General features: G+C 35.8%; 3 protein-coding genes across 8 annotated transcripts in view; 2 read left to right on the forward strand and 1 right to left on the reverse strand.

The window, feature by feature from the left end:
- Positions 1-15,102, forward strand: part of GluProRS (Glutamyl-prolyl-tRNA synthetase) — a 37,162-nt gene extending 22,060 nt beyond the window's left edge. For 3 of the 6 annotated variants that reach the window (XM_076126727.1, XM_076126728.1, XM_076126731.1), the window contains 17 exons: positions 4,820-5,026; positions 5,412-5,621; positions 5,909-6,109; positions 6,475-6,684; positions 7,166-7,351; positions 8,053-8,253; positions 8,750-8,923; positions 9,606-9,723; positions 10,000-10,148; positions 10,565-10,765; positions 11,128-11,245; positions 11,996-12,135; positions 12,538-12,664; positions 13,115-13,356; positions 13,782-13,942; positions 14,425-14,568; positions 14,875-15,102. In XM_076126727.1, coding sequence (XP_075982842.1) covers positions 4,820-5,026; positions 5,412-5,621; positions 5,909-6,109; positions 6,475-6,684; positions 7,166-7,351; positions 8,053-8,253; positions 8,750-8,923; positions 9,606-9,723; positions 10,000-10,148; positions 10,565-10,765; positions 11,128-11,245; positions 11,996-12,135; positions 12,538-12,664; positions 13,115-13,356; positions 13,782-13,942; positions 14,425-14,568; positions 14,875-15,040 — 2,955 coding nt within the window. In that variant the 3' untranslated portion in view covers positions 15,041-15,102. Of the gene's footprint in view, positions 1-3,162; positions 3,229-4,819; positions 5,027-5,411; positions 5,622-5,908; positions 6,110-6,474; positions 6,685-7,165; positions 7,352-8,052; positions 8,254-8,749; positions 8,924-9,605; positions 9,724-9,999; positions 10,149-10,564; positions 10,766-11,127; positions 11,246-11,995; positions 12,136-12,537; positions 12,665-13,114; positions 13,357-13,781; positions 13,943-14,424; positions 14,569-14,874 lie in introns of those variants that run through there. The other 3 variants (XM_076126729.1, XM_076126730.1, XM_076126732.1) reach the window with 2 other exon arrangements.
- Positions 15,103-19,113: 4,011 nt separating this feature from the next.
- On the forward strand, positions 19,114-23,182 carry LOC142981234 (uncharacterized). Its single transcript, XM_076126995.1, has 7 exons — positions 19,114-19,247; positions 20,133-20,156; positions 20,600-20,808; positions 21,259-21,388; positions 21,680-21,859; positions 22,302-22,483; positions 23,022-23,182. The coding sequence occupies exons 1-7, from the start codon at positions 19,196-19,198 to the stop codon at positions 23,136-23,138; spliced, it is 894 nt and encodes a 297-aa protein (XP_075983110.1). The 5' UTR covers positions 19,114-19,195; the 3' UTR covers positions 23,139-23,182.
- Positions 23,183-23,532: 350 nt separating this feature from the next.
- LOC142981235 (ribosomal RNA processing protein 36 homolog) lies at positions 23,533-25,276 on the reverse strand. The gene is made up of 4 exons (XM_076126996.1): positions 25,121-25,276; positions 24,575-24,816; positions 23,981-24,261; positions 23,533-23,698 (listed from the first exon to the last, which is right to left on the reverse strand). The coding sequence occupies exons 1-4, from the start codon at positions 25,184-25,186 to the stop codon at positions 23,553-23,555; spliced, it is 735 nt and encodes a 244-aa protein (XP_075983111.1). The 5' UTR covers positions 25,187-25,276; the 3' UTR covers positions 23,533-23,552.
- Between the last annotated feature and the right edge of the window lie 60 nt (positions 25,277-25,336).

The raw sequence follows: 25,336 nt of genomic DNA on the forward strand, positions 1-25,336 counted from the left end.
GGACTGTGTACGGTTTGCACCGATCGATCAATAGCTCACCTGTAGCCTGTGTATCTATATAGAAACATTGCTTGTTGCATTTAGTAATTTATAAATAAATATTGATAAAATATTTAATTTTTCATGAATGGCTGCTTAATGCAAAGAACGCTTAAAAGTTATTTTTATTCGATTGATATCTTCTGTTTGGAATTAAAGTAATGAAACGATTTGTATCTATTACATATTTCATGCGAGATAGTTTTTAGCGAATGTACTATCGAACAAACTGAATCATGACCCACCATGTGCTCATTTTCTCAAACGCGTCTATATACGCGTAGGTCGAAATTGGCTTGAACCTTTCGTTTCCTTGGTAATGAATTTGTTATCTGTCATTATTGTGACAAATCTTTGTGCGCCAATACAATAATGCTTTGCTACCGTTTTCAACAGGCTCCGTGGCGTAGTGGGTTGATGTTACGACTGCGACGCGTCAGGAGTGGGTTCGATACCCACTCAGGGCATGGTTTATTCGGCCATTATAGGAAATAATGTAACTATAAAAAATAAATAATATAGGGTAACCAGCATAGTTATTACCCGGTTAAGGAATTGATACACAATTTTGGTCAATAGTGTCTTTATTTAGTAAAACATTGACATAAACTCTATTATAAACGCAACTTAAATATTCTTTCTAAAAGAACATCAGTCCTTCGTTTCAATAACTTTATACTAATTCAATATAAAACACTTAAAAACTATAAATACTAGCGAATACTGTTAATTCAAATGTGTTATCCTTAACAAATATTGCAACAAACTTTTACTTTTTCTTTTCGAACTACACGCCTGTCGCACAAACGTCGGACATGAGTTCTATAAATTAAAAATGTTACCAATATTCTAAAAATGACATATATCGCAATTAATTTGAACTGGTTACTTTAGAAATTAAAATAAAAGTATTATTCCTTAACATTGACAATCACTGTATGATGGGCAATGACTGTAATGGTTACCCTAATCGTTTCACAGATTTCTAAATGACGTGCTATTTGATATTTGACACAAATAGGTTTTTTCGTAGTGAAAAGAGTTTAGACTATTTACATTCTACATTCAAATTAAGAGTGATTTATCGAAAACGTATCTACGCACTGTAATAACAAAGGTCAAAGTTGTATGTAGTCGTAGATACATCATAACACAGTCGTATGCATGTTTAAAATGTCCTAAGTGCAACTTTGACGATAGAGACGAAATTCTTACTGTTTTGACGGTGTCAAGCGAATGGAGAATGTTAACATATTTTGATAATTAGCACTCCATATTCTCTGTTAAAAATAAAAAATACTAGTGAAAGAATTACTTCGATACGTCAATTAGTTTCTGATTTATAAGTAAAACAAGTTGTAACCGTCAATTTGCGTGTGACGTCATTGTACACCACGCTCAGTCTAGCTCACACGGTCCTTAATAATAATATTTACTATTATTACATTATAAATGTAATAAGGGGACAAATACACAACAAAATACTGCATAAGCTATTACATCTAGGGCTGGAGACTTGATATTAAGCGGGACGCGGCTCGCGCAGCACGGTGTAAAATGACGTCACGCTGTTAGCGGGACTCGATATTTTTCGAAACTTTGAATGCTTGTAAAATAAAAACTACTTGGTATTTTTGACTAAAACAAAAACTAGTTTGCATGTACATGTACAGGCTTTACTGAGTCAAAATTTGAAGCGATTTGGCATACCTAGTAACATTCTCCATTATCGGCAAAATGGGTCATGAATCAGTTGGTTCGATAGTACATAATATTAGTACTATTACTTATTCTGTGATAATATTATCTAATGAATAAAGCTTTACCTTTACAAGAAAGTAGGGTATAAGTATCTCCTCAATTTATTTAAATGCGCATTGCGTAACTACAAAAACCTATAATCATTTAAGTTTGGTACGCTGCATTTATACGAGAGGCTAGCCAGACATCAATAACGATCAACTGTATGGCTCGTGTTACCTATACGGTAGGTACAATCTCCCATGGATTTTGTTCGCGGACCAAACTTGACCCCTTATTATTATTTTTTTTCTATTCATGTGTGTATTAAATTGCAAATTCCCCTTTCGAAGGGTGAACCTGTAATCAATAAATTTGGACCAAAGAGATCAGGTAGGGTAGCTCGGACATCACATGATATTTTAACATTTTAGTCTATAGACAAACTTCTGCCCGCGGCTCCACCTGTGTTATTTTTTTTGTTAAAAATAGCCCGTTAAATAACAGTATTATCCGTGCGTTTTTTCTTAATCACAACATGCATAAGTATTCAAGTTTTTTGTAGGAATTTACTTATATTTCTTGAAGTAAAATTATGCGACATGTGATTCACATATCGCATAATTCTTTATTCACATGATGTGAATAAAGAATTATGAATGATTTAGTTATGTGACAATCGTATGTAGTGACACGAATTTATTGCGTTTTTTTTAATAGTACTAAGGTATGTAGGTACCTACTTAATATTTGTTTTTGCTAAATATGCACTGCAACCCATTCGACACAGTATTTCTTTCGTTATGTTACTAAGCATTTTGTTTGAGTATAGGTTTGATTCCCCTGTCGGTAAAATTAATTTTGTTTTTTGCAAGTCATTATCCTTGTTTTTTGTTAAGTGCCTCTAGTTATGAGTCTAGTAATTAACAATAAACCCATTTATTTCTAATTCTCTAATTACGAATTTGTTCGAACCGGAAATCGAATACGTTACCCTACTAATACCATACGCACATATCAACGCCTGGTGTTAAAAAATCTTCTTAGTTGCTAGATACAAAATCGTGTAATTTCTAATCTTTATTATAAAACGCGCCATTGAAAAACTTAAAACATGTTTCATACTATTGTTTCAAAATGTTTCAATAGGTACGCGTGGACCTGACCTGTCACATTCTAATTTCTACGCTTATAGTACCGTAATCTAAATTATAAATACACTGGACGTTATACATCGCCGATTAAATTCAAATCAATAGGCAAAACCACATGTGTAACCAGCGATGGATATGTAGGCTAAAGATGTAATCGCGACCGGTTCCCGCGATTTTTTTAGAAAGTGACAGTCAGACCACGTTTCGCGCCAAATCATCAGTCTTAAAGTTAGTATTGCGTATGTTGTACAGTTTTTTGGTTTATTTAGCTTTTTTGTTATTTAATTTATTGAGTGTAAGTGATAAGTTTGTGTTTATTTAGATGTTTTCAAATATTTGTTATTTTTAAGTGCTCACTGGTAACGTGTTGTTTCATTCATCGTGTGTTTTGTTGTTACGTTGGCAATTGTGTCAGTTGTACCGGATGCTTATATTTTTTTATTATATAGGCTGTATGACTACGATAAAATAATAATTATAAAATGCCAATGATGCGTGCAGGTTTGAAGTCGTTTCCTGGTGAACTCAAAATATTATAGTGTTACCTATTTTGTTTTTATGAACCAATTTTAGTAACATATTGTGATAAATCAATCAGAATCATCTTAGCCCATTTTGAGTTCCGTTATTTAATCTCAAGAACGTATGCAAGGAATAAAAGTCTCTTCAGTCCCGACTTATCATTTTTAGATCCCGGCTTCGGAGTTCGAAAGATTTACGATAAAGTAAACTGTTTATAACCAGAGGTCTTCGCACTTATGTATCCTGGATAAGTAAAACTCAAGCTCACGAAATTCCTTTTTTCATATAAACTATTCCTGTGTCTGAAATACAATATTTTACAAAAGCAGCAGTCGAATTGGTTGAGCTGTTCTTAAGTTTTGCGCTAAGCAACATATTTGGCGATTTATTTTTTTAAATAAACAAAAGAAGTAACAATAGTAGAGAGTATTCAGGTACTAATTGCTACATTATAGGTAGGTGATCGTCCTGATCTTTGCGGTTTATCCTCTTAAGTATCTAGCACGCTGTTTTAGCCCTTAGTACCAGTAAATAGGACTTATAATTCAGTATTGCAAGAATAAACGATTATGTCGTGCGACATTAAAAACTCAACAAAGCTAAGGTATTTTGTAATATAGGTACCTTAGCTGAGAAAATATTACGCGTAATTACCATTGATACATTTATTGATACGTCTATACTTTATTCCCATGTTTCATCCACGTTCATACATTTCTTTGATATTGATACCTTACGTCATACACGTCTGAATATCTCGGATTATGTCCATATTGTAATGTGTTATCTTCGATCGTGTAGGTATTATAGTTTTATGACCCATCGATACACGCGACAACGTAATCTTATTATACATAGCAGTTAACACAATTCTTAAGAGACAATATTTTATAATAGTCTTATCGTACAAATCTGCCGGTATTAAAATTGGGCTTTGTTTTAGATATAGTATCGAATTGTTGTAGTAAACCGTATTTTTTTGTATAAACGAGAAAGAAAGGCGTCCGTAAAAAAATAATATCTGGGTTGACTTGATTAGGATAGGAGAGAGTAGAATACGTTAGGCTTTAGTATTTCAGTTGCTGTTTATTTCTGCCACTTGGATATCCTACTCCTGAATTAATCTATGCACATGCTCAGTCAAAATATAGCTAAACACAACGCGTCTAAATAAGCCTATCATATCCATTTGCAAACACTGCGCGTTGTTAAGGCTTCGAAAGCATTTTTTTTTTAAATTTGTTTGTAATAAACTTTTGCAAGTTCACGTAACTTGCAAAAGTTTTGCAATTACAATAGCAACGAAAGCTGACATAGCGCAGAACATGCCATAAAAGACCTAATATAAATAATTTACTCAACAGCCAAAACCAGTGCAAGCGGCATCAGCGAAGCAGACCGCTGCGGCGCCGGCAGCAGCCCCCGCTGCCTCCGACCTAAACGATCAGATCACGAAGCAAGGAGACCTGGTGCGCTCGCTCAAGTCCGCTAAAGCTGAGAAGGCGAAGGTCGACGAAGCTGTGAAGACACTGTTAGAGCTTAAGGCTAAATACAAGGCTGCTACTGGACAGGTAAGTTAGAAATATATATTATTCTGAAGATGTGTTATATTTTTGATAGACGATCTGAGAAACGTACCAATGCAAAAGCTCGTTTAGTTCTTTAGATTGTTTTATTTAATGAATTTGAAATGGTCCGTAAAGTATTTACTTTTTTAGGAAACAGTAATTTTTGATTTTTATTAGATAATAGATTCTATAGTTTAAGTCGCGACCAGATCTAAAGTGAATGCAATTGATACACAAACGATTTTATTTGGCCTTAATTGGACATCCTGTTCGACTTTAAATAGGCAAATTTCTAAAAAGGATATTTAAAACTATTATAAGTTTATTTTCTCGTATATGTCTCCATAAAATTCTTAGAAAATTAAAGTCATTATCCTATTTTCTCTAGGACTGGAAGCCAGGCGCGGCCCCTGCTGCTGCTGCTCCAGCGGCAACCCCTGCACCTTCAGGCGACGCCTCATCATTAGACCAAGAGATCACGAAGCAAGGAGACCTGGTGCGCTCGCTCAAGACCGCTAAGGCTGAGAAGGCGAAGGTCGACGAAGCTGTCAAGGCTTTGTTAGAGCTTAAAGCTAAATACAAGGCTGCGACAGGAAAGGTCAGAATCAGTTTTTAATTACGTATATTTTTTGTAAAATATCCAAACGTGCACTGCGTGCGTGAATAAGTACGTATGTGTCGTAAAATTAAAATAAATACTAGTTGAAACAAAAACTGACAAACTAAACTTATAGCCAAAGTTTTCAAGTGGCATTTTGAAGATTTTTAAAGATTTGCTGTCACTTTGTCTATTAAATAAATTATCGTCATCCACGAGCTGTGAAACTGACCCTAACTTTTTTTAAATTTACATTCCTAATCTGACCTTACTCCTTTCGTTTCTAGGACTGGAAGCCAGGCGCAGCACCAGCCCCAGCCGCCGCACCAAGCCCAGCTGGAGACGCCTCATCATTGAACCAGGAGATCACGAAGCAAGGAGACTTAGTGCGCTCGCTCAAGTCCGCTAAAGCTGAGAAGGCGAAGGTTGACGAAGCTGTCAAGGCTCTGTTAGAGCTTAAAGCTAAATACAAGGCTGCCACTGGACAGGTTAGTAACCAATTCACCTTAAAATTGGTACAAATTTCATACATTTTGATGTAAAATTGTAAGCTGTTTAGTGATCATGCGTGATGTGATAAATTTTATCTTTTTTTTACGTTACAATCTTAACGTACACGTAAGTGTTACGTTTACGTATGTATATGTGGTGCAGATGCCTAATAATGTACTTAGTACCTACTTATAAAGCTAAATTCATAACTATACCTAGATGAGCTATAATAGACATGAGAAACATGCTATTTTTATTCAACCCTCTAGATAAGTTCTAATTTGTTTCGTCGAAATGACTATATCAGTGCACACACTTATATTCATCAACATTATGTTTCTTACGTACTCTTATTCCTCAGGACTGGAAGCCAGGTGCAACCCCCGCTCCCTCAACTCCAGCACCAGCCCCAGCTGCCTCCGGAGACGCCTCCTCATTGAACCAGGAGATCACGAAGCAAGGAGACCTGGTGCGCTCGCTCAAGTCCGCTAAAGCTGAGAAGGCGAAGGTTGACGAAGCTGTCAAGACACTGTTAGAGCTTAAAGCTAAATATAAGGCTGCAACTGGACAGGTTTGTTTAATTAAACATTGAACTTTCATACAATGGGTGGTTTTATAAGTTCATTTACCGAAAAATATTAAATACAGCATTGCAAAATACGTAAATGTATACTTTGAAATCAAAGCTTGTTTCATCGTGTTCAAGCTTCCATATTTATGAGAGTACCGGATGCACGCTTTACACTCGGCAGATCACAATAATTAAATCATTTATGTCATTACTTTTGATGAAGGTCCTAAGTACTGTGTGTTCTCGAAAATTGAATATTAGTTATAGGTCTGAATGGTCATTCAAAAACTTAATGTTTGCAAAGTCCCCATCCCGCATTTTACAAGTGTGGTGGACTCAAAGCCTAACCCCTTCCTCGTTCGGAAGCTTTGCCCAGCAGTGGGACATTCATGGGTTAAAAAAATATCTTATTACTAGCCCTCCCAAATTGAAAGATTAAAAGGCCTAGAAAAATAGTTAATTATTCTATATTTTTTCTCAGGACTGGAAGCCAGGTGCAGCACCGGCCCCAGCTCCCGCCAAACAATCAAGCCCGGGACCCCAGCAGCCGACGAAACAGTCAGACGACAAACAAATAGTCACTCTACTCAAACAGATCGTGGTACAGGGAGACAAAGTCAGGAAGACTAAAGCGGAGAAGGCTGAGAAATCTGTTATTGATGTTGAGGTAAGAGATTTGTGTTTAACTTTTGATTAAAAGGATTTCAATAAATTATCATTAACTTTAGATGCATGTTTATTATAAAAGTTATACATAAATTATGGGTAATGGAAAGAAACTACTGTAAATATTGAAGACTAGCTGACTCGCGCAACTTCGCATGCGTCACATAAGAGAGAATGGGTCAAAATGTTCCCCGTTTTTGTAACATTTTTTACTGGTACTCTGTTCCTATTGGTCGTAGCGTGATGATATAAAGCCTATAGCCTTCGTCGATAAAAGGGCTATCAAACACTGAAATATTTTTTCAAATCGGACCAGTAGTTTCTGAGATTAGCGCGTTCAAACAAACAAACTCTTCAGCTTTATAATATTAGTATAGATTAGTATAGATAGCTAAATTCGCTGAAAAGCAACATGCTTACATTAAAAAAGTTCAAAGATTTTCGTTAAATTTTGACCACACTCAAATAAAACTCGCTTTTTTTTGTAAGCTTATTGACAATCATTTGCTCTCTGTTGCCTTATGTTATGCCCATGATTTCACCGGCGTATTTTTTTTCAATATCAAAAAAATAAAGATTTTTCTTCTTTGAGATATAACGTATACTATGTTTTGCCAAACTAACCTTTTTAATTGGCTCAGCCGTATAACTAAACTACCGTATAGCATTTGTATCTTTAATTTCACATATTTCTCTTCCCAGGTAAAGAACCTGCTAAACTTAAAAGCTCAATACAAAGCGATCACGGGCACGGACTGGACACCTAACGCGACAGCTCCCACTCCGGCACAAGAGCCAGCAGCCAGCATGAACGGCGCGGGGGACAAGGCGGCCGCGCTCGGCGCACTCATCACCAAGCAGGGAGATCTCGTGCGAGAGCTCAAGACTAAGAAGGCTGATAAGGTAATAAGAACAACTATGTTTATCTTTGAATACATCATAATTTCTTGTACTGTTGTACTTTGTTTTTTAAGACAGCGGCAATGGTCAGGTAGCTTTTGATCTAAGTAAAATCACGACAGTTAAGAACGATCTAGTTAAAAACCACAGATAGTCATATGAACCTCTGAAATCTATTGCAATCTGTTGCAATTTGGCGGAAATTATAAAAAATATATATCAGCCCTACGTATTACGTGTCATGAATTGTGGTAAAATAAATCGTATGGTATTACAACCGCATGAATTCAACTTGTGTATCCAGATTATAACTTTTAAACTTTCGCATTGCACGTTTAATACATAATAGGATACGGGAATTAACATTGAGTCAGCCTGCGACCACGGCGAATACATACTGTGTTCCCGTCAATTCCCGTATCCTATTGTATCAAGATATTATAACCGACCATTTGCTTCTCCATTGTATAATAAACTAGTTTAATATTCTTTCTCTCAGGCTCAAGTAGACGCAGAAGTGAAGAAGCTTCTGGAACTGAAGGCTCAGTACCAAGCGGAGACGGGCACGGCGTTCGCGCCGCCCGTACAGCCGCGCGACCCCAAGCCTAAGGCAGAAAAGAAGGACAAGCCCAAGGAGGCTAAGAAGGAGGCTAAGAAAGATAAGAAAGAACCGGTTAGTTGAAGATAATGTTATTAGATATTTATTTGTTACTGTTTTATTAATAAACGTCGTGTAAGTTTTGATTTGTTATGCAGTGTTATCAATTAGGAAACTATATAGCATATTAGTGAAAAAGAAACACTGTATTACTTATAGAGTGTTCACGACATTTATTAGTAAAATTATTAATATAGTCAATTATAATATATATGTTATTTTTATTTGCAATTCTGTTTAAATACTTATATGATTGATAATTGTGAGATACAATGTTTTCAAAACATGTTTCGTTATTATTAATTCAGTCATAATTATATTTTTATTGGTTTAGTGCCTAGTATTATTTAATTATCTATACCTGATGCATAATAATATGTAAATTTATAATCCTTTTATTTTATTCAATATATCCTAGATCCTTACAATGATTTGTACCTACACCATTTAATGAATAAGGCCATAAAATTGTAAAAAATAGCAGCAATTTTTTAATCTATCTTTTAAGTCCATTGGCACATCAAATTGATATCAGGTACTTTAACTGTATATATAGCATGGAGTGTATTTAATCACATAACAAAAGTTTTACGAACCAATTACTTTATTTTTTAACAATATTTACATTGAAATTATATATTATATATAATATAAAAATGAATATAATTTTACTAATATAATATTTTGGTTTCCACAGTCACCGAAGCCAGCCAAAGAGGAGTCATCGTCGGGAGTAAAGAAAGTGACCCGGTTAGGTCTTGAAGCCAGCAAGGACACCGATCTACCAGAATGGTACACACAAGTTATTACTAAGTGTAAGTACGATTTCTTTTTTTAAACTAATATATCTCGTTATTTATATAGAACGAAGAATTGAAAATTCTGGTCCCAATCTTTAAATACAAACCAAATTTATCTTGATTTGTTTAGTACATAAATATATTACTTATTTAATTCTATTTAACAATTTGACTTAGACAGTTCTTTAAATAATACTAAAATTCACTCATACACACACTTATGTACAAATACACACTCATGATTGTTTATATGTTTTTTTTACTGTATTGAAATATTAATATTGTGAACAGCCGAGATGATAGACTACTACGACATCTCGGGGTGCTACATCCTGCGCCCGTGGTCGTACAGCATCTGGGACAGGATCCGCAACTTCCTCACAGCTGAGTTCCGTAAGCTTGGCGTCAAGGATGGATACTTCCCAATCTTTGTCTCTAAGGTATGTACACAACATTTTTTTGGCTACGGCTACAGTAGGATCATCGATTTACTGTTATTGTGATTTTTTCATAGCAGTAAGCAATAAAATCGAGTTATATTTAAGGAAAAATAATAACAAGTAATTTTTGTCTATACCGTATCATAGTATTAGATACTTCAACTGGCCAAGTTGAGCGCTATTGGTTAACTTGCAGATGTTTGTCAAATTTAATAAATAATAACACATTTTTCTATTCGTTTATATTGAAACCGGCCCCTATACTCAATGATAATTTCTTTAATGTAAAGTAACTTAATGTGCAAGATTTTAAGCATGATGGATTCAAGGCTTCCCTATTTCTGGGGGGAGGCCCTTGCCTGCTGGGCAAGGCTGGTAGAACATTAATGGATTTTAAAAATATGTGTTGTATCCAGGCGGCGTTAGAGCGCGAGAAGGAGCACATCGCGGACTTCGCGCCCGAGGTGGCGTGGGTGACGCACTCGGGCTCGTCCGAGCTCAGCGAGCACATCGCCATCCGCCCCACGTCCGAGACCGTCATGTACCCCGCCTACAGCAAGTGGATCCAGAGCCACCGCGACCTGCCCTTCAAGCTCAACCAGTGGAACAACGTTGTGGTAAATACACATTCTTTTATTCGTTATATTTGTACGTTTACGTCTGCCATTTAAAGACATTTCTCTGAGGTTTATAGTACTCACTACAGATTATCTTCGAATATAATGCTCCTCCTGGCGCAATACTACATAAACCAATTTTGTCTAAATGGGTTAGGTAGACTTAGGAAGCTTATTTTGATTTACACTTAAATAAATTTAAAAACGGTTCGTAAGTACTTATGTTCTAAAACTATATGAATAAAGGAAAAATGTCCCTTATATTTTTAATCTAACATAGTATTTCATGAGATCATAAAGCATCCAAGCTTCATAAACATATTTGTTCACAATATACATAAACTGTATGTATGTCGGTACAGAGGTGGGAGTTCAAGCAGCCGCAGCCATTCCTGCGTACTCGCGAGTTCCTGTGGCAGGAGGGACACACCGCCTTCCGGCTCAAGGAGGAGGCCGCCGAGGAAGTGCTGCAGATATTAGGTACATACACTGCTTTTATGTTCATTATGAAAGTAAATAATAGACAACGTTATTGATTTGAAGCGTATGTAAAACGGGCAATGTAAGAAAGTATTAGCTATTGATGAAATTAGCTATTGACCAGCTTATAATATAATTTTCTAGTAGGTTGCTGTAAACGATTGCTTGCTAAATTACATCAAGACCGGTTCCATTAGATGTTCAATACAGTGGCGTAGCTACCTTGGCTGGCACCCGGTGCGGAAGTTGGTGGTGACACCCCATGATGGGGTCCCCGTCGAAAGTAAAAAGCAATCATTTTTATATTATTTATTTTTTATTATTTTGTGTTTTAGGACATGTATCATTTATTATTTATGATATTGAAGAAATAACAAAACACAATAATAACTAAGCCAGAAAAAGAAAATTTGGTTTTATTTTTTTTTGTTTTTACATTGTTCTTAAAGTTTAGAGACCTGGTGGGTGTCACCCCAAAAAAGGTGACACCCGGTGCGGACCGCCCCCGCCGCCCCCCCCTTTGCTACGCCACTGGTTCAATAAGATGCGGGAAAAATATACTTTTGCATTGCCTCATACATTATTTTTGGCTTCTACAAAGGAGATCGTTTAAAATTATTTTTAAAATGATTTCATTGGCGTAAAACAATTTATAAACTATATTTTACGATAAACTTTCTCGACAAATATGTAAGCATAACGTTCTACAAAATAATACTTTATCAATAATATAAACATTAATTGTTTTAGATTTGTACGCGCGCGTATATGAAGAGTTGTTGGCTGTACCAGTGGTGAAGGGACGCAAGACTGAGAAGGAGAAGTTCGCGGGCAGCGAGTACACCACCACGGTGGAAGGGTACATACCCGCTAGCGGCAGGGGTATACAGGTACCTTATAAAATTATTATGTATTTACATTTGCTCTACATATGATAAAACAGTAAACAAAATGTTTGTTATATTATATTGTAGAATACGAGAATTAATGCAGACAATACGAGAATTAATGCAAACACGCATTTTACCTGAAAATGCTTGACGTTTTGTCGCAGATTCCACAGGATTTTTTAAGAATAATGTTTGTCTTTTTTTTTAAAGAGTGTAATTTAAGTAAGTCTCAATTAAATGTTAGAAGGATTTTTATTGTTATGATACTCTCTTCTACTCAATTTTTTAGTCCTTGCTCATTTCTGAAGTTATTCAAAATCGAGTTTTACTTTTAAATTATTCTCTCAAGGAAAAAAAAATTGTAATAAATGTTTATTAACCCTATTTATCCGCATTCTGCAGGCAGCTACAAGCCACCACTTGGGTCAGAACTTCTCCAAGATGTTCGAGATCGTGTACGACGACCCCGACACGCACGAGAAGAACTACGTGTATCAGAACTCTTGGGGAATTACCACCAGGACTATTGGTAAGAAATACAAATACTAAAGTACTTTTTGCTGTGTTATTCGATTCCGGGTTGGGCCAAAAAGTCGTTATTGAGTTTTTTGTCAAGATTTTGTTCTGTAGCACGATTCTATACCATCAGAACCATCAAGTTTCGAGAGTTTGACATTTAAAATGTATTGCAAAATTTGTTTCTACGACGCGACGCACGTCCGCTAGTGGCGCTAATCAGATTGCCATACATTTTTTATCCTTGGGTAGTTTTTGATTGTCCATACTCGATAATAGCGAGAATCGGGCTACTGAAACTGGCCGGCGTAGCCGAATATCAGTTAGAAGGATATAAAATGAATATTTGCACATTACTTGCATATTGATCATTTCGTCCTACGTGCTTGCATCAAAATAAATAATGTACTTTCTGAATATTTTCTAAATCATTGTCACACTACTTAATACTATTGTCCTCCAGGTGTAATGATCTTAGTGCACGGCGACGACAAGGGCCTAGTGCTCCCCCCCCGCGTGGCCGACATCCAGGCCATCGTGGTGCCGTGCGGCGTCACCGCCTCCAGCTCACAGGAAGAACGCAAGAGTCTCATGGACTCGTGCCGGGCGCTCGTCAACGACCTCATTGATGCTGGCATCAGGGCTGAAGGAGATTACAGGGACAACTACTCGCCTGGCTGGAAGTTCAATCATTGGGAGTTGAAGGTATGTACCATAAACTTTATTTTTTAGTTTCATGTTATAAAAGTGATAGTGCCTGGCAGAGAGCTGTGATGTAAGTGTTATTGCATTGATGAAAGAGGAATTGACTTAGTAATGCAGATTTTGCGATTAGTAGAAAAAAATAAAATTTACAGACAGCTCAGTAAACGGTGTGCTAGGCACGCTACTGATTTATAACTCTTCAGAATATTGAGAACTACTACTTACTCAAGAGTAGTAGTTTGGTTAGACTGACATAGTCAATATGTTAGACAACTAAACGCTGTTAAGTAGCCTGTAATATGTCGGTTTTGATTGACCGCACATGGGCACAAATTTAATGTTGTTGGTGTGATTCAGGATACAAAATAGTACCGAAATAAACATACTTTTCCAATACGTCATATCTAATCTATTTATTCGCACAGGGTGTCCCACTGCGTGTAGAGCTGGGTCCTAAAGACATCGCCCGCGGCGAGGTGGTGGCCGTGAAGCGCGTGTCGGGCGACAAGCTCACGCTCAAGCGCGCTGACGCCGGGAGACTGCTACTGGAACAGCTGGAGCTCATCCACCAGGAAATGTTGGCTAGGTTAGTAGAAAAACCTACTCTTATCTTATTTCAAAGCAGTTGACTAAAGGATGGTTAAACAATCATATGTTTGGCTAACCCCCGGTTTCTGAGATACATTTAACAGTTGTTTATCTATTCAATAGCCTTAAAATTCATATAAAAAAACGCTATTGAATAGATAAACTACCGATAAATGTACTCAGAAAACGGGGGTAAGTGTATTGTATTGAACCAGCTTGCAACATGCCGAAGTAAAGTATCTTAAGTTAGTCATAGATATTATTATACATTGTATTATTGTATATTTTCAATATTTTGTTACATAAGACGTTTGATAAAATTAGACGTTTCTTAAACATTTTAAATGCAATGTTTGTTTTGGTATAAACTGCGCAGAATAATATTACAACTGAGTATAAGCCTCAATTATACAACATAATTGAGTGCAGAAATAACCCGATATTTAGGCAGATTTTAAAATCATGATATTTCTCTCCCAGGGCGGTGAAGGACCGTGACGCGAGAGTGTCCCTGGTTACGAAGTGGGAAGACTTCACCGACGCTCTGGAGCGCAAGCACATCCTCATGGCACCCTTCTGTGGAGATATCCCTTGCGAGGACAGCATCAAGAACGACAGTGCTAGGTAACTATTTTATATACTTCCTCGAGCTAGCGCTTATTACATTTTTTTTCTTTTCTTGTAGCAAATGTGTCAAAACAAAGATCCTTATCACCTTAAGGGATTCCGTAACTTTTAAGAAATTTTTATTTTATTTAATTGCTTAAAAATTCCCTCGCTCATCAATTGATATAAATATTGGGTTCGATTCCAACACGGAATTGTACAACTGGTTGATTTTAGTACGCACTAGATGTCTTTATTTATAAAAGTAGTGTAGTTATAAGTAGTTATTTTTGTAAAAGTAACCAATTTTATGTTTGTTTATAGGACTGATGATGATCCTACAACTGAGGTGAAAGCTCCGGCGATGGGGGCCAAGTCTCTTTGCATACCATTCCAACAGCCGCGCGAGCTGACTGCCGATGACAAGTGCATTCACCCCGCTTGCAACAAAAAGCCCAAGTACATCACCTTGTTCGGACGAAGTTATTAATAAGTTCAATTTAATATGAAGCAGTCAATGATTTTTTACGAAAATAAATAATTTATTATTTCTGTGTGACTTTTATTAACCTACTAGATGCTGCCTGCGACTTCCCGCGTGTGAAGAGAAACGCCAGGGTAAAGAATATACGATGATAAACCAATGTGCAAAAATCTCATAAAAACTGTTTAGTAGTTTGGCTTGATTGAGTAGGTAACAAACAATCGTCCAATCTTTCGCAGTAATAATAATAGTCTGATTGTATTAGACACAAGTCGACACAGCTCTTATTAACTAGTAGCAATGATTGACTTTATTGTTGGTACTAATACCCAGGCATTTTTACAATCAAACAAACACATGAAAAATTATAAATTTTATTTCATAACATGGATTTAATGTTTGAGATATACCACAAAAGTAATTTTAAATATTTTTACTAAATCCTCAGTATAAAAACAGTAATTTGCAACATTATATAAAAATGATTTATTTAACATTCCAAATTAAATGTTTATTATTTCATAGACTACAGGAATTAATATGAACACTCATTATATTTTCAGTGTAACCTTTGCCAAAACATCAGACATTCTAAAGCAAAACATGTGTTCATGTTAATTTGTGTTGTCTATTTCAAATGACTATTACTTTCAGCTATTTATTTGGGTAAAGCCATATTAGTATTTGCTCTGCAAGTGAATACATACTTAGTATAATTATCTTTATAAGACATTTGTATATTTTTTCTTTCAGTTATGCTTCTGTAACAGAATTGTATTATGATATTGAGTAATCACTTTAAGCACCTATGGGAAGAGAAGTTTTATGTGGTGAAACTAATAATAATATTATAATAGTTATTAGGAAAGTAATACAATCAATCTAGTTCATCAACAATCCTATCTTTATTTGTCTTTGAAATTTTTGTCAAACTCTCTTCTAACGTCTGAATTCTTCTTTTCTTTGCATTCAAAAGCTGAACAAATTTACCATAAAGGCTTGTTTCTAAAGAAGTCTTAATGTCCACAAACTTGTCCAAGTCTAGCCTACATTTGTCTAAATCACGAGTGAGTTCTTTATTTTTTAAATTTAGACTATCTACCATGCTCTGCAGGTCACTGTTTTCAGCCATTAAAAAGTCTATTAACACGTCCTTTGATTCTTTCTCTTCGTTAATATGTATGGGCACAGAACCGTGTAATAACACTGCATCTGGAAATACCTTTTTCCAGCTGAATTTAGCAGAATTTTTATCTTCTAAATCAATATCTAGGCTGTACCGAAAGCCTGGTTGTTTCGTGAGAGCTTTCTTGACATCTTCATAATAGTTGTCTTCGGTCTCGTCGTACCGTTCTCTATATTTAGTGGCAAATTCGTGAGAATATCGTCCTGACCATGTTGTATCACAGTCGAATATTTTTATTTGAAACAAGTCATTTTCATTCGGTTTCCATATAACTTTTACGTAATAAGGCTTTCCATTTATGTCAAATTTCGTAATTGATGTCTTTTTTTCCATTTCTTGTTGTTTTGTTGCAGAATTTCGAGTATTAAGAACTTGTTGATTTTGTTGTTATTGTCGAAGAAGAGCGTAGCGGCCTGTACTGCCAGCCTTTGAACTTGAAATTGGGCAACAATGGTCGGTTGAATTATATTCTATTCTTTCAGAAACTGCAGTTAAGCAATTCGGTGCTATAATATCGTAATACAAATATTTATCGTAGTAACTATGCTATGAAAAGTCTAATTAAGTTAAATTAAAAGTTTAATGAAAATCCTTCACCCAGAAAGCACAGGGACTCAGGGTTCAGAGGTATAAGACTAGAAAGAGAATTAATAAGCTAGTCTGTTTACGAGCGCGTAATTAAATTTGGCAACACTAGTTTTGTGGGAGCAATGACATTGTCAAAATGACGTTATTATCAAATTGACACCTTGGCTCTTTAGTCTTTGGTTGAGATGGTATAGACTACTTCGCATTTTACTCAAAATACTTGATATTTATTGTCTTTAGAATCTCAAGATTAGTTAAGATACTTGCCAGTTTTGCTTTAGAGCTATGTAGGACTGTTATCGAAAAAACAACATTTTAGCCGCCCTGATAACTGAACTGAGGATCGAAAAATCGACAATGAGTCACGGACAATGAGAAATACAATACCTTGAACTGAAGTAGCCAAAACATAGTTCAACTAAAAGCAGTGAGCTTTGGACACAGTTCATAAAGAAATAAGTAGATCCAATATTTTATTATCTGATATCTCGTATCCACAAAACAATTATGGAGTAAAATATTTAACCGCCTATTGATACAAACAGGATCGTATGATTTTTATTATTATCGTTAATTGTCAGCGTAGCTATTAATGCTTAATAAAGATATTATCCTAAAATTAGATGATTACGATAATATTAGGTGATCTAATCAAATACAATACCTAACTATTTAATTTAATATGACTAAGCTACCTAAGGACTTTTATCTTAACATCAATACACAATAGTACCTAGAGGTACGCATCTGCGACTTTGTATTTCAATATACCTATTACACGCGTACTTAGCAATAAAATAAATTAAAACGAAAAAAGAGTACCTACTTCTTCCTGTATGTTACGTTTAGGCATTCGATAGGCACTTCTTAGAGTAAAAGATATATCCCGGAGATGTATGTCATCCTTATTTCAAAAACTAAGCTTCTGCTGTATGTAGGTACGTATTGTATGTAACCTACGTAAATCACAAAAATGGCATCTACTCTGCCAGAACTTTAAAATTACGCACAATGGGTGTCATGCACGTAAGGTTTTCTGGGAAAGTTAATTAATTATGCATGTCAAAAACTACATACCTACCTAATAACTAAATGTTTATGCAGTCAGTACCCGAGCGAATTACCAGACTCCAAAAAGCTACACCAGTTTTCAAGAAAGCTACACGAATTTAAGTACACAACTGAGATAGGTTATCAAGGCTTTGCCGTGTTATGTCAACAACAAATTAGCAACTCATTTGAATGCAGTAATAATAGATTTTATCACCGGATAGCCACTAGGTACTTATGGTATTAGCGTTAGAAAGATTATAAAATCACTATGATTTTCTGTGATTTCAATTAACTAAACTAATTACCTATGATAATGATCAAGCATATTTACCGAATTATCTACTAAATACACTTAATCAATGATTTGTATAAGGAAAAAGTTTAGAAAAATATGGTATCTGATAAAGTGATAACGATGTGGTGAAATTTGCCTCCCGCGCATGTTCAAGGGTTCAAGGTTCTATGCCTAAGCTTGGTCAAATGACAATTGCTTTTTTGGAGTTTAAGAATTAGGTAATTAGGTAAGTATAAATTTCATTAATTCCCTCTGTTGAAATCTCGTATGCTTGAGCTTTAGATTAAAACGCAATCATTGGCGCGATTTTATAAATCACTAATAATGGGCACTACCATCCTACCCGGACATCTAGTAGTTATAGATGTAGTTGTAGGGCGTCAGCCAAATAATTTCAATTGGAGTTACCGTTGTCAAAATATCTAGCTATAAAAAGGTGATGCGTCTTTGCGAGCATCTCGAAGAGAGGCACTCGCACTGCAGTAATTCCTAGTCACCTTATGAATGTACGATTTGATGCTAAACAGGTCGTTCAGGAATAACAATAACTGGGCCTGTCCTTGACCTCGTAATCAGTTACTTTAGGATAAATTGGGGTTAATTTTATTATAGAAATAATTGAAGTAAATAGCTTGTATAAAAAGTTAGCGACGAGTTCAGTTTTCCAGTTCTTGGTACTATTGAATAAAATTGATACATTTCTAATAGTGTAATTGACCGTAAACATGCCCATTTCTTTCTATTTTAAAGAAACCCCTGTATTTAAAAGTAACCCCGTTCTACCGGTATAAAATATCTAAAATCTAGTTGCTGCTAATCTAGACCCTGCAACTGCAACGGTGCAGCTGGGTCAGCTATGATCTAATAATAGAACTATGAATAATATATGTTCCAATATCTAAACTCATCATGATAAAACGATCTCATGCCTTGATAACACTATCGATAGTATAATCTGCCATGATTTTCGTTTATCAGTGGTGGGTATATAAAAACTGTCGAACAGCTGTCTATTGTCATAGAAAAGACGGAAGGCAACATGATTCGAACTATCGTTTTATTGTGCTTCATCGCCGCGCCTGCTCTAGCCGGTAAGTCACATAAACATTTTGTTTGATAGGTCATTTCATTAAGCATAACCTAGGGCTCCTAGAAGTGTCTAGGTTTCTTTAATATAGGACTTAGTTTTCATCTTAAAGTATTTTTCTTAGGAGATATATTTGCTTATTTTCTAGACACGTTTTAAAGTGGATTCCGGACTGTCCTAGTGAAGTTAATATTTACAAAAAATGAATCTCTTTATCCGCGGATTTCGAAGCTGTGATATTTGTTTACGTAAAGTAGGAAGCGGTTTACTAAATTCCTAGGAACTTATAATTATAGTTTCTTATAGTTTTTAAAAGACAACTTCCGCCCTAAGAATTGTTCTTGTGTCGCGGGGACTTTTACAAACATATAAACAACGGCCACAAAGCAGGTCTGGTTGTGCTTTGTGGCCGAACAAACATAACATTGTTTGTGCGATCCACAAAACAACTATATTTTGTGGATCGCACAAACAATTGTTCCGTGTGGGAATCGACCACACGATCTCCCGGGAGGCGGGATGAGTATCTAAAGAGTGCTGTTATTTAATCTAGGTATACTTAGGTTTTAACTTAAGTTACGGTCGTGACCTAGTTGCAGCAGAGATTTAAAAGAATACCGCGTGGCTAAATGCTTTATGACATAGGTACCTATTATTAGTATTAATTATCAATTTCGATAAAATGTGTGAATGAGTTAGGTATCAAACAAATGATACCTAACTAGGTAATAGTAATTAGGTCTTATCTTTCACGATCTTTATGAATAAATGCTAAGTTTGATAAAAACAATTAGAGCCAAGATTTCTATCACCAAGTTAAAATATTGTGTTAGATATTTTATATGTTTCTTATAGTTGAGCTGATCCTAGTTTTTATTATTTATTTCAGGGTCTTGGGCTCCTGGCTTAAGAGGTAAGTTAACTTTCGTAAATCACCTTAACTTTAGGCTGATAAGCAATGTTATGCCTGAAAATAATGCTACCTAGTGGTCTTATAGGTACATTTTATAAAACAGCTGTTAAAATTACATCTGATAAACTATCTGATACCTATCCAGGTGTGATGAAACCGAGCCTATTCTTTATAATTATGATATTAAGTAATTGATTTAAATCGCAAATCCCTTTAGGACTGAAAGGCATAGGGTGCCTTGAATGCTAGTCTAGTAGAAGTGCTAGGCAGATATAGACTGACTATTAGAATAAGATGAAGTATCTTCTATCTAGTTATCTGAATCCTCTTCTTCAACAGAAATTCACCTAGAATCAAACAATCATAAGTTACACGTCATAAATGTTATTGAAATCTGTCGCTAGTGGTAGCTTTTCCAATACTTATTCCACCTAACGTTACAGTAAGGTTTGATGTGTCCGGTTTCGGCAAGAAGTCCTTCATGAGTCTACCACAGAATACAGCAGAAGCAATCCAGAAACACTGGGTCACAGTGACGCGCCCCGCTAGCCCGCCCGGTCTGGAAATATTGGACCTGTGGTGCTCACCTTCCGACTACACCGTATGTGTCTTCACTGATGATACTGGATATATTGCCGGCCTACAAATTGCCGTAAGTATCCTACCTATTGAGAATTTTCTTTAGGAAATAGTTCTTGCCCGTTTTAGTTAATAATCTCGTACCGAAAATAGTTCATGCGTGACTAAGAGAATATGATTCAACAATCTTGATCTTGCTATCTACAAACTAACCTACCTCGTTAGTTGCTAAGTAAAAGTAAATTTTTGTAAATTTATTTTTTAATTTTATTTGTGGTGAATTCACCCGGGGGGAAAAGAGGGGCTGCTTTTGCAACTATGACTGAATTAAAGTACGAAATACTATTAGTACCTACTACTAGTACTAATGAAAAGCCCAATCAAATGAGCAAATCATTTGACTGGGCCTTTCCAGCCTGGACCTCTGACCTCAGCCGGCCACTGTTGACAATCTTAATACCCCTTTATTATTATAGAGGAAATAATGTCATTTATCCATATTTACCAATGACATTGTTTACAGCTGGATGTGGACAATTATTCGGACGCGATCTGGGACTGGAGCACGCAGGGTTTCACTCAATGGAACATCACCACGCTCGATGGAGAGGCTAAGAGCTACTGGACTGCTCAGCAGTACTACATTTCGGCACGTGAGTTAAAATCTCATTGACCACTCCAGACCATCATTTTTGCGAGAATTGAGACTTTAGTTATAGTTCATGTTATTTTTGTGTGTATTTGTGAAACTTGAGATTAAAGGAAGTTAAGATATTGATGATATGTAAAAAAGTAAATGGTTTACGGTACAAAACTGCTTGCTGTAAGCTTTGCTGTTTGCTTGATGTAAGAAACAATTCTTTCATTTTATATTGCTGCAATAAATAAGTTAAGCAAACGTTACTACTATACCTACCTGTATCCATTTTGTTGTTATTTTCCAGAATCCTTAGCTACCGATCGTCAAGTCCGTCTGGCGAGGCGCGACCAGTCGACCCTGCTTCAAGATGGTGCTATCTGGGTGTCCGGCTTCTACGGCCAGCTCTACGAGATCTCTGCCAATGTCACCGTACTGACTAGTCCTAACAGTGACTTTACTAAACAAGCTTGTTTGCCTCTGATGGGTAAGTTAAAGACTTCGTACTGACGGAAGCGTACATAGGTCGAGCACACGATCTTTGTGTAATAACTACCTAGAAAAATCTGTCACGTTCATCATTCTCGTCGTTTTGCAGTGTCCCATAGATCATCGTCTATATATACTTACCTACGTATGATTGTCTGTCGTTCGCTACCGGCGTTAGCGTAAAAAGTAATCTACCTACATAAGTTTTTTTATTTCTATAATCTATCTACCTTAATTTTGTTTAACTCCGATTTATTTCTGCAACACCTTTAATTAGACTGCCAAAGAATACCTTAGGCATTAAATTCGCCTGTATACGTTTTGTGTATAGGAAAGTCAATTAATAAATATAACCGCAAGCTGTTGCGAGAAAGCAACAATGAAAAACACGAGATTGATAGTTATTATACTTAGCTACCAACTATTAATATAAATTCCAGGTCGTCACTATTACTACAAAATGTCCCAAACAACGGAATGTTCAGCTGATAAGATGTTGCCGTGGTTCCCGCTGGTGCAGTCCAATCAGCTCATCGCTCTCGGCTTCATCTCCTTCGGCAAGATCAACATCCCAGCAGGAAAGACTGACTGGTTTGAGAAACCCAACAGAACCGCTGTCAAGGTACAAACATCCTATTTGCAAACTTTTTTCTTTTTGAAGACAACTTTCGCGAGTCTTTCATAAACAACGAACCTAAGATTCGATTCTCTACCACTATGGACTGTCGACAAACGGCTAACTATCGATACATTTTGTATGACAATTCGATCCGCGCCTCTAGCGGGCGTCGTGGGAACTACTAACTATTATTATTAAAATTTGTTGTTATAAAAACAATGACAAAAAAGAAACGTAGCCGACCTGCAGCTAAGTAGCGCCATCTACATTTATTTTGAATCGAATCGGTACCTTTACTTTAAGCCTGAATTTTATCATGTCGAAAGTATATACATACAAGGGACTCCTTCATCTGGATGCAATTCATAGTTTCACAACTTAAGAATAAGAGTCAGATAAACTATTTGCTAGATAAAGTGGAAACAAATGTATGCAAGCAACACTGTCAAACCTCCATCGGAGAGGTCCTCCATAGGTGAAGAAGTGTTTAAACTGGGCCTTAATTTTTCAGCTTTAATACAATATTTTCTATTAATTTCAGATTATCGTCCCCCGTGGTCCCGAATGCCTGTACGACTTGACTCAAAACACTGGTCTCGTCACAATGCACACCTACTTCATCAAGAATCCTTTCTTCGTCAACTGCCTGATCCAATAGAATTAAAAATACTCTTAATATTATTTAATAAATTATTTATTTTACTGCAATTTTTTTTCTCTACTGTGAAGCTCCTGATTATATTGTTGCTAAAGTCATCCCAGTGAAATATAGTGTCCAAATACAAATAAAAGGTAGGTACTAGAGATGACCTCTATTTGCATTACCAGCTAGGAGTTCGGTAACGAACCGGGTAAATAACAAAGGGCTCGCCCCCTATTACATGAGACTAACATTGTTAGTAGAGAAATGTGAGTGTATTACATACATTTCTGCTAACACCAGACTGTTAGTGTTCAAGTGTTATACACTTGTGATAATATTATGTATGTGTATTTTTTAAGGCAGCAAAGAATAAATCCAAACCACAATAGAAATAAATAGAAACAGTATATAAAAGTGAACAGATATATTTCAACTGACTCCGCCTCCGGTGGGTGCTTTGTGGGAGCGCTTCTTGACCTTCTGCTGTCTACGCTTGAGGTGACGTTGGATACGGCCTGCACCTTCCTTTTTCAGCTCTTCGTACTGCTTCACTAAGGCCTCTACGCGCATTTCAGCTGGAATTATGAACAAAATATAAGAATGTTGTTAATGAAGAAATGGATATTATGTTTATAAAATTCTGTTCTCAGCTAATAAAACTCAATATGTATGTGAATGTTAATCAACTTTTTACAATTTATGCATACATCTGTTACACTTTAATAGCTACACCACTGAAACAACTTTGGTGTAATTTCGCATAGTTATAGCAGAACACCCAAGATTATAAACCCTAAAATTTTAGAGTTGTTTAGAGCCCCACTAGTCAGTGAATAACATTATTACAATAAACTCACATTTATTCTTAAAGTGTGGTTGTTTTCCTTCTTTAAACTGTTGTTCAATTTGTCCCTTCCTCTGTTCTGCTCTCTCCTTGTCAAGCTTCCCTTGTTTACTTGACTTATGTTGATCATTCAGCCTCTGCAACAATCTTCTTAACTTAATCTGTCTCTCAGGGTCTTCAGTCTGTTTCAACTCTGCTCTTATAGCCTTGATATCCTTCATGCGGATGTCGGACAGAAAATTATAGTTGTCCGAGAATTCCTTCTTGTCAAATTCACCACAGAGAGGGTCAAATCTGAAAGTATAGTTGGTGAAATAAGATTTTCATGGATACTGTTTTCACTGGTAGTTAGATGAAGATTTACATGACTCAAAGTAGGGTAATGTGTTTAACAACAATACAAATAACAATTTAATAATAAATAATTTGAATTTATGAACTTAAAATGTTGAATAGATAATGAAAAAATAATAATATATAGGCATACACTATGATACAAGCTAACATTTCTATAAAGAGTTGTGAACGGTTTGTCTGGTTTTAACCTTCCTCCTTAAATAAAAGATTAGAAAAATAAATGTTATCTGTGCAATGGCTGGTGTCTTACCGTGGATCTCGAACTTCTTTCTTTTTAGGCACAGGAACACTTTGCAGCATCCGCACTGGCTTCTTAGAGCTCATTTCCCTAGGCCTATTCTTGTTCTCCCTTTTAAAAACTTTAGGAGCATTGTCTTTGCTTTTCTCATTTTTACCAAATAAGGCCTCTTTGTACACTTTGGCACCAATTCTCTCTTTTAGCTTTTGCAGCTCTTCAAAAGATAATGTTGATAATTGTGATCGGATTGCAGTCTGAAATAATAAGATAGCTATTTTTATAACTGTTTTATGTTATCACAACGAGTTAGGTTAATTTACAAATACAATTAAGCTATGTTGAATCAGACATAATTTTAACTAGGGTTAGAGATTGCTATTTAAATGAAACTGCATTGAGAGAGAGAATAAATGAAAGGTGAATAACTACTGCGTGTAATGAGAATATACTTTGAATTTCAACCAAAGAAACATAGAATTTTTACGAGGTTCGCAATTGTAAACTTACGACTTGCGTTTGGTCATTTTAATGATAAATTTATTGATTTTTAACACTTACTCTGTCTCCTTCGTCCTCTTGTTCATCAACAACAGAATTGTTGTCGCTTTCCTCACTGCTGCTCATTTTAATTCAATAATTTTATCACACGTTTATTTTCAAAACAATGTGATTACTTTTGACTGCCAGAATCGTGGTTATGTCAAATTGACACTTAGGTTATTTGATAATGACAATTGCGTTTTATTTCACACCACTTGCTGCACGGCAATGCAT

The sequence above is a fragment of the Anticarsia gemmatalis genome, chromosome 19 (assembly GCF_050436995.1).
Source record: "Anticarsia gemmatalis isolate Benzon Research Colony breed Stoneville strain chromosome 19, ilAntGemm2 primary, whole genome shotgun sequence".
Lineage (NCBI taxonomy): Eukaryota > Metazoa > Arthropoda > Insecta > Lepidoptera > Erebidae > Anticarsia > Anticarsia gemmatalis.

What these genes read in the sequence shown, in the direction of transcription:
- LOC142981235 (XM_076126996.1), bottom strand. Translation starts at nt 25,186, where the DNA reads ATGAGCAGCAGTGAGGAAAGCGACAACAATTCTGTTGTTGATGAACAA. An exon ending in AAGAGGACGAAGGAGACAGA is followed by an intron (nt 24,817 to 25,120) that starts GTAAGTGTTAAA and finishes TTATTATTTCAG; the next exon opens with ACTGCAATCCGATCACAATT. An exon ending in AAAGAAGTTCGAGATCCACG is followed by an intron (nt 24,262 to 24,574) that starts GTAAGACACCAG and finishes CTATACTTTCAG; the next exon opens with ATTTGACCCTCTCTGTGGTG.
- LOC142981234 (XM_076126995.1), top strand. Translation starts at nt 19,196, where the DNA reads ATGATTCGAACTATCGTTTTATTGTGCTTCATCGCCGCGCCTGCTCTA. An exon ending in CGCCGCGCCTGCTCTAGCCG is followed by an intron (nt 19,248 to 20,132) that starts GTAAGTCACATA and finishes TATTTATTTCAG; the next exon opens with GGTCTTGGGCTCCTGGCTTA. An exon ending in TTGGGCTCCTGGCTTAAGAG is followed by an intron (nt 20,157 to 20,599) that starts GTAAGTTAACTT and finishes CTAACGTTACAG; the next exon opens with TAAGGTTTGATGTGTCCGGT.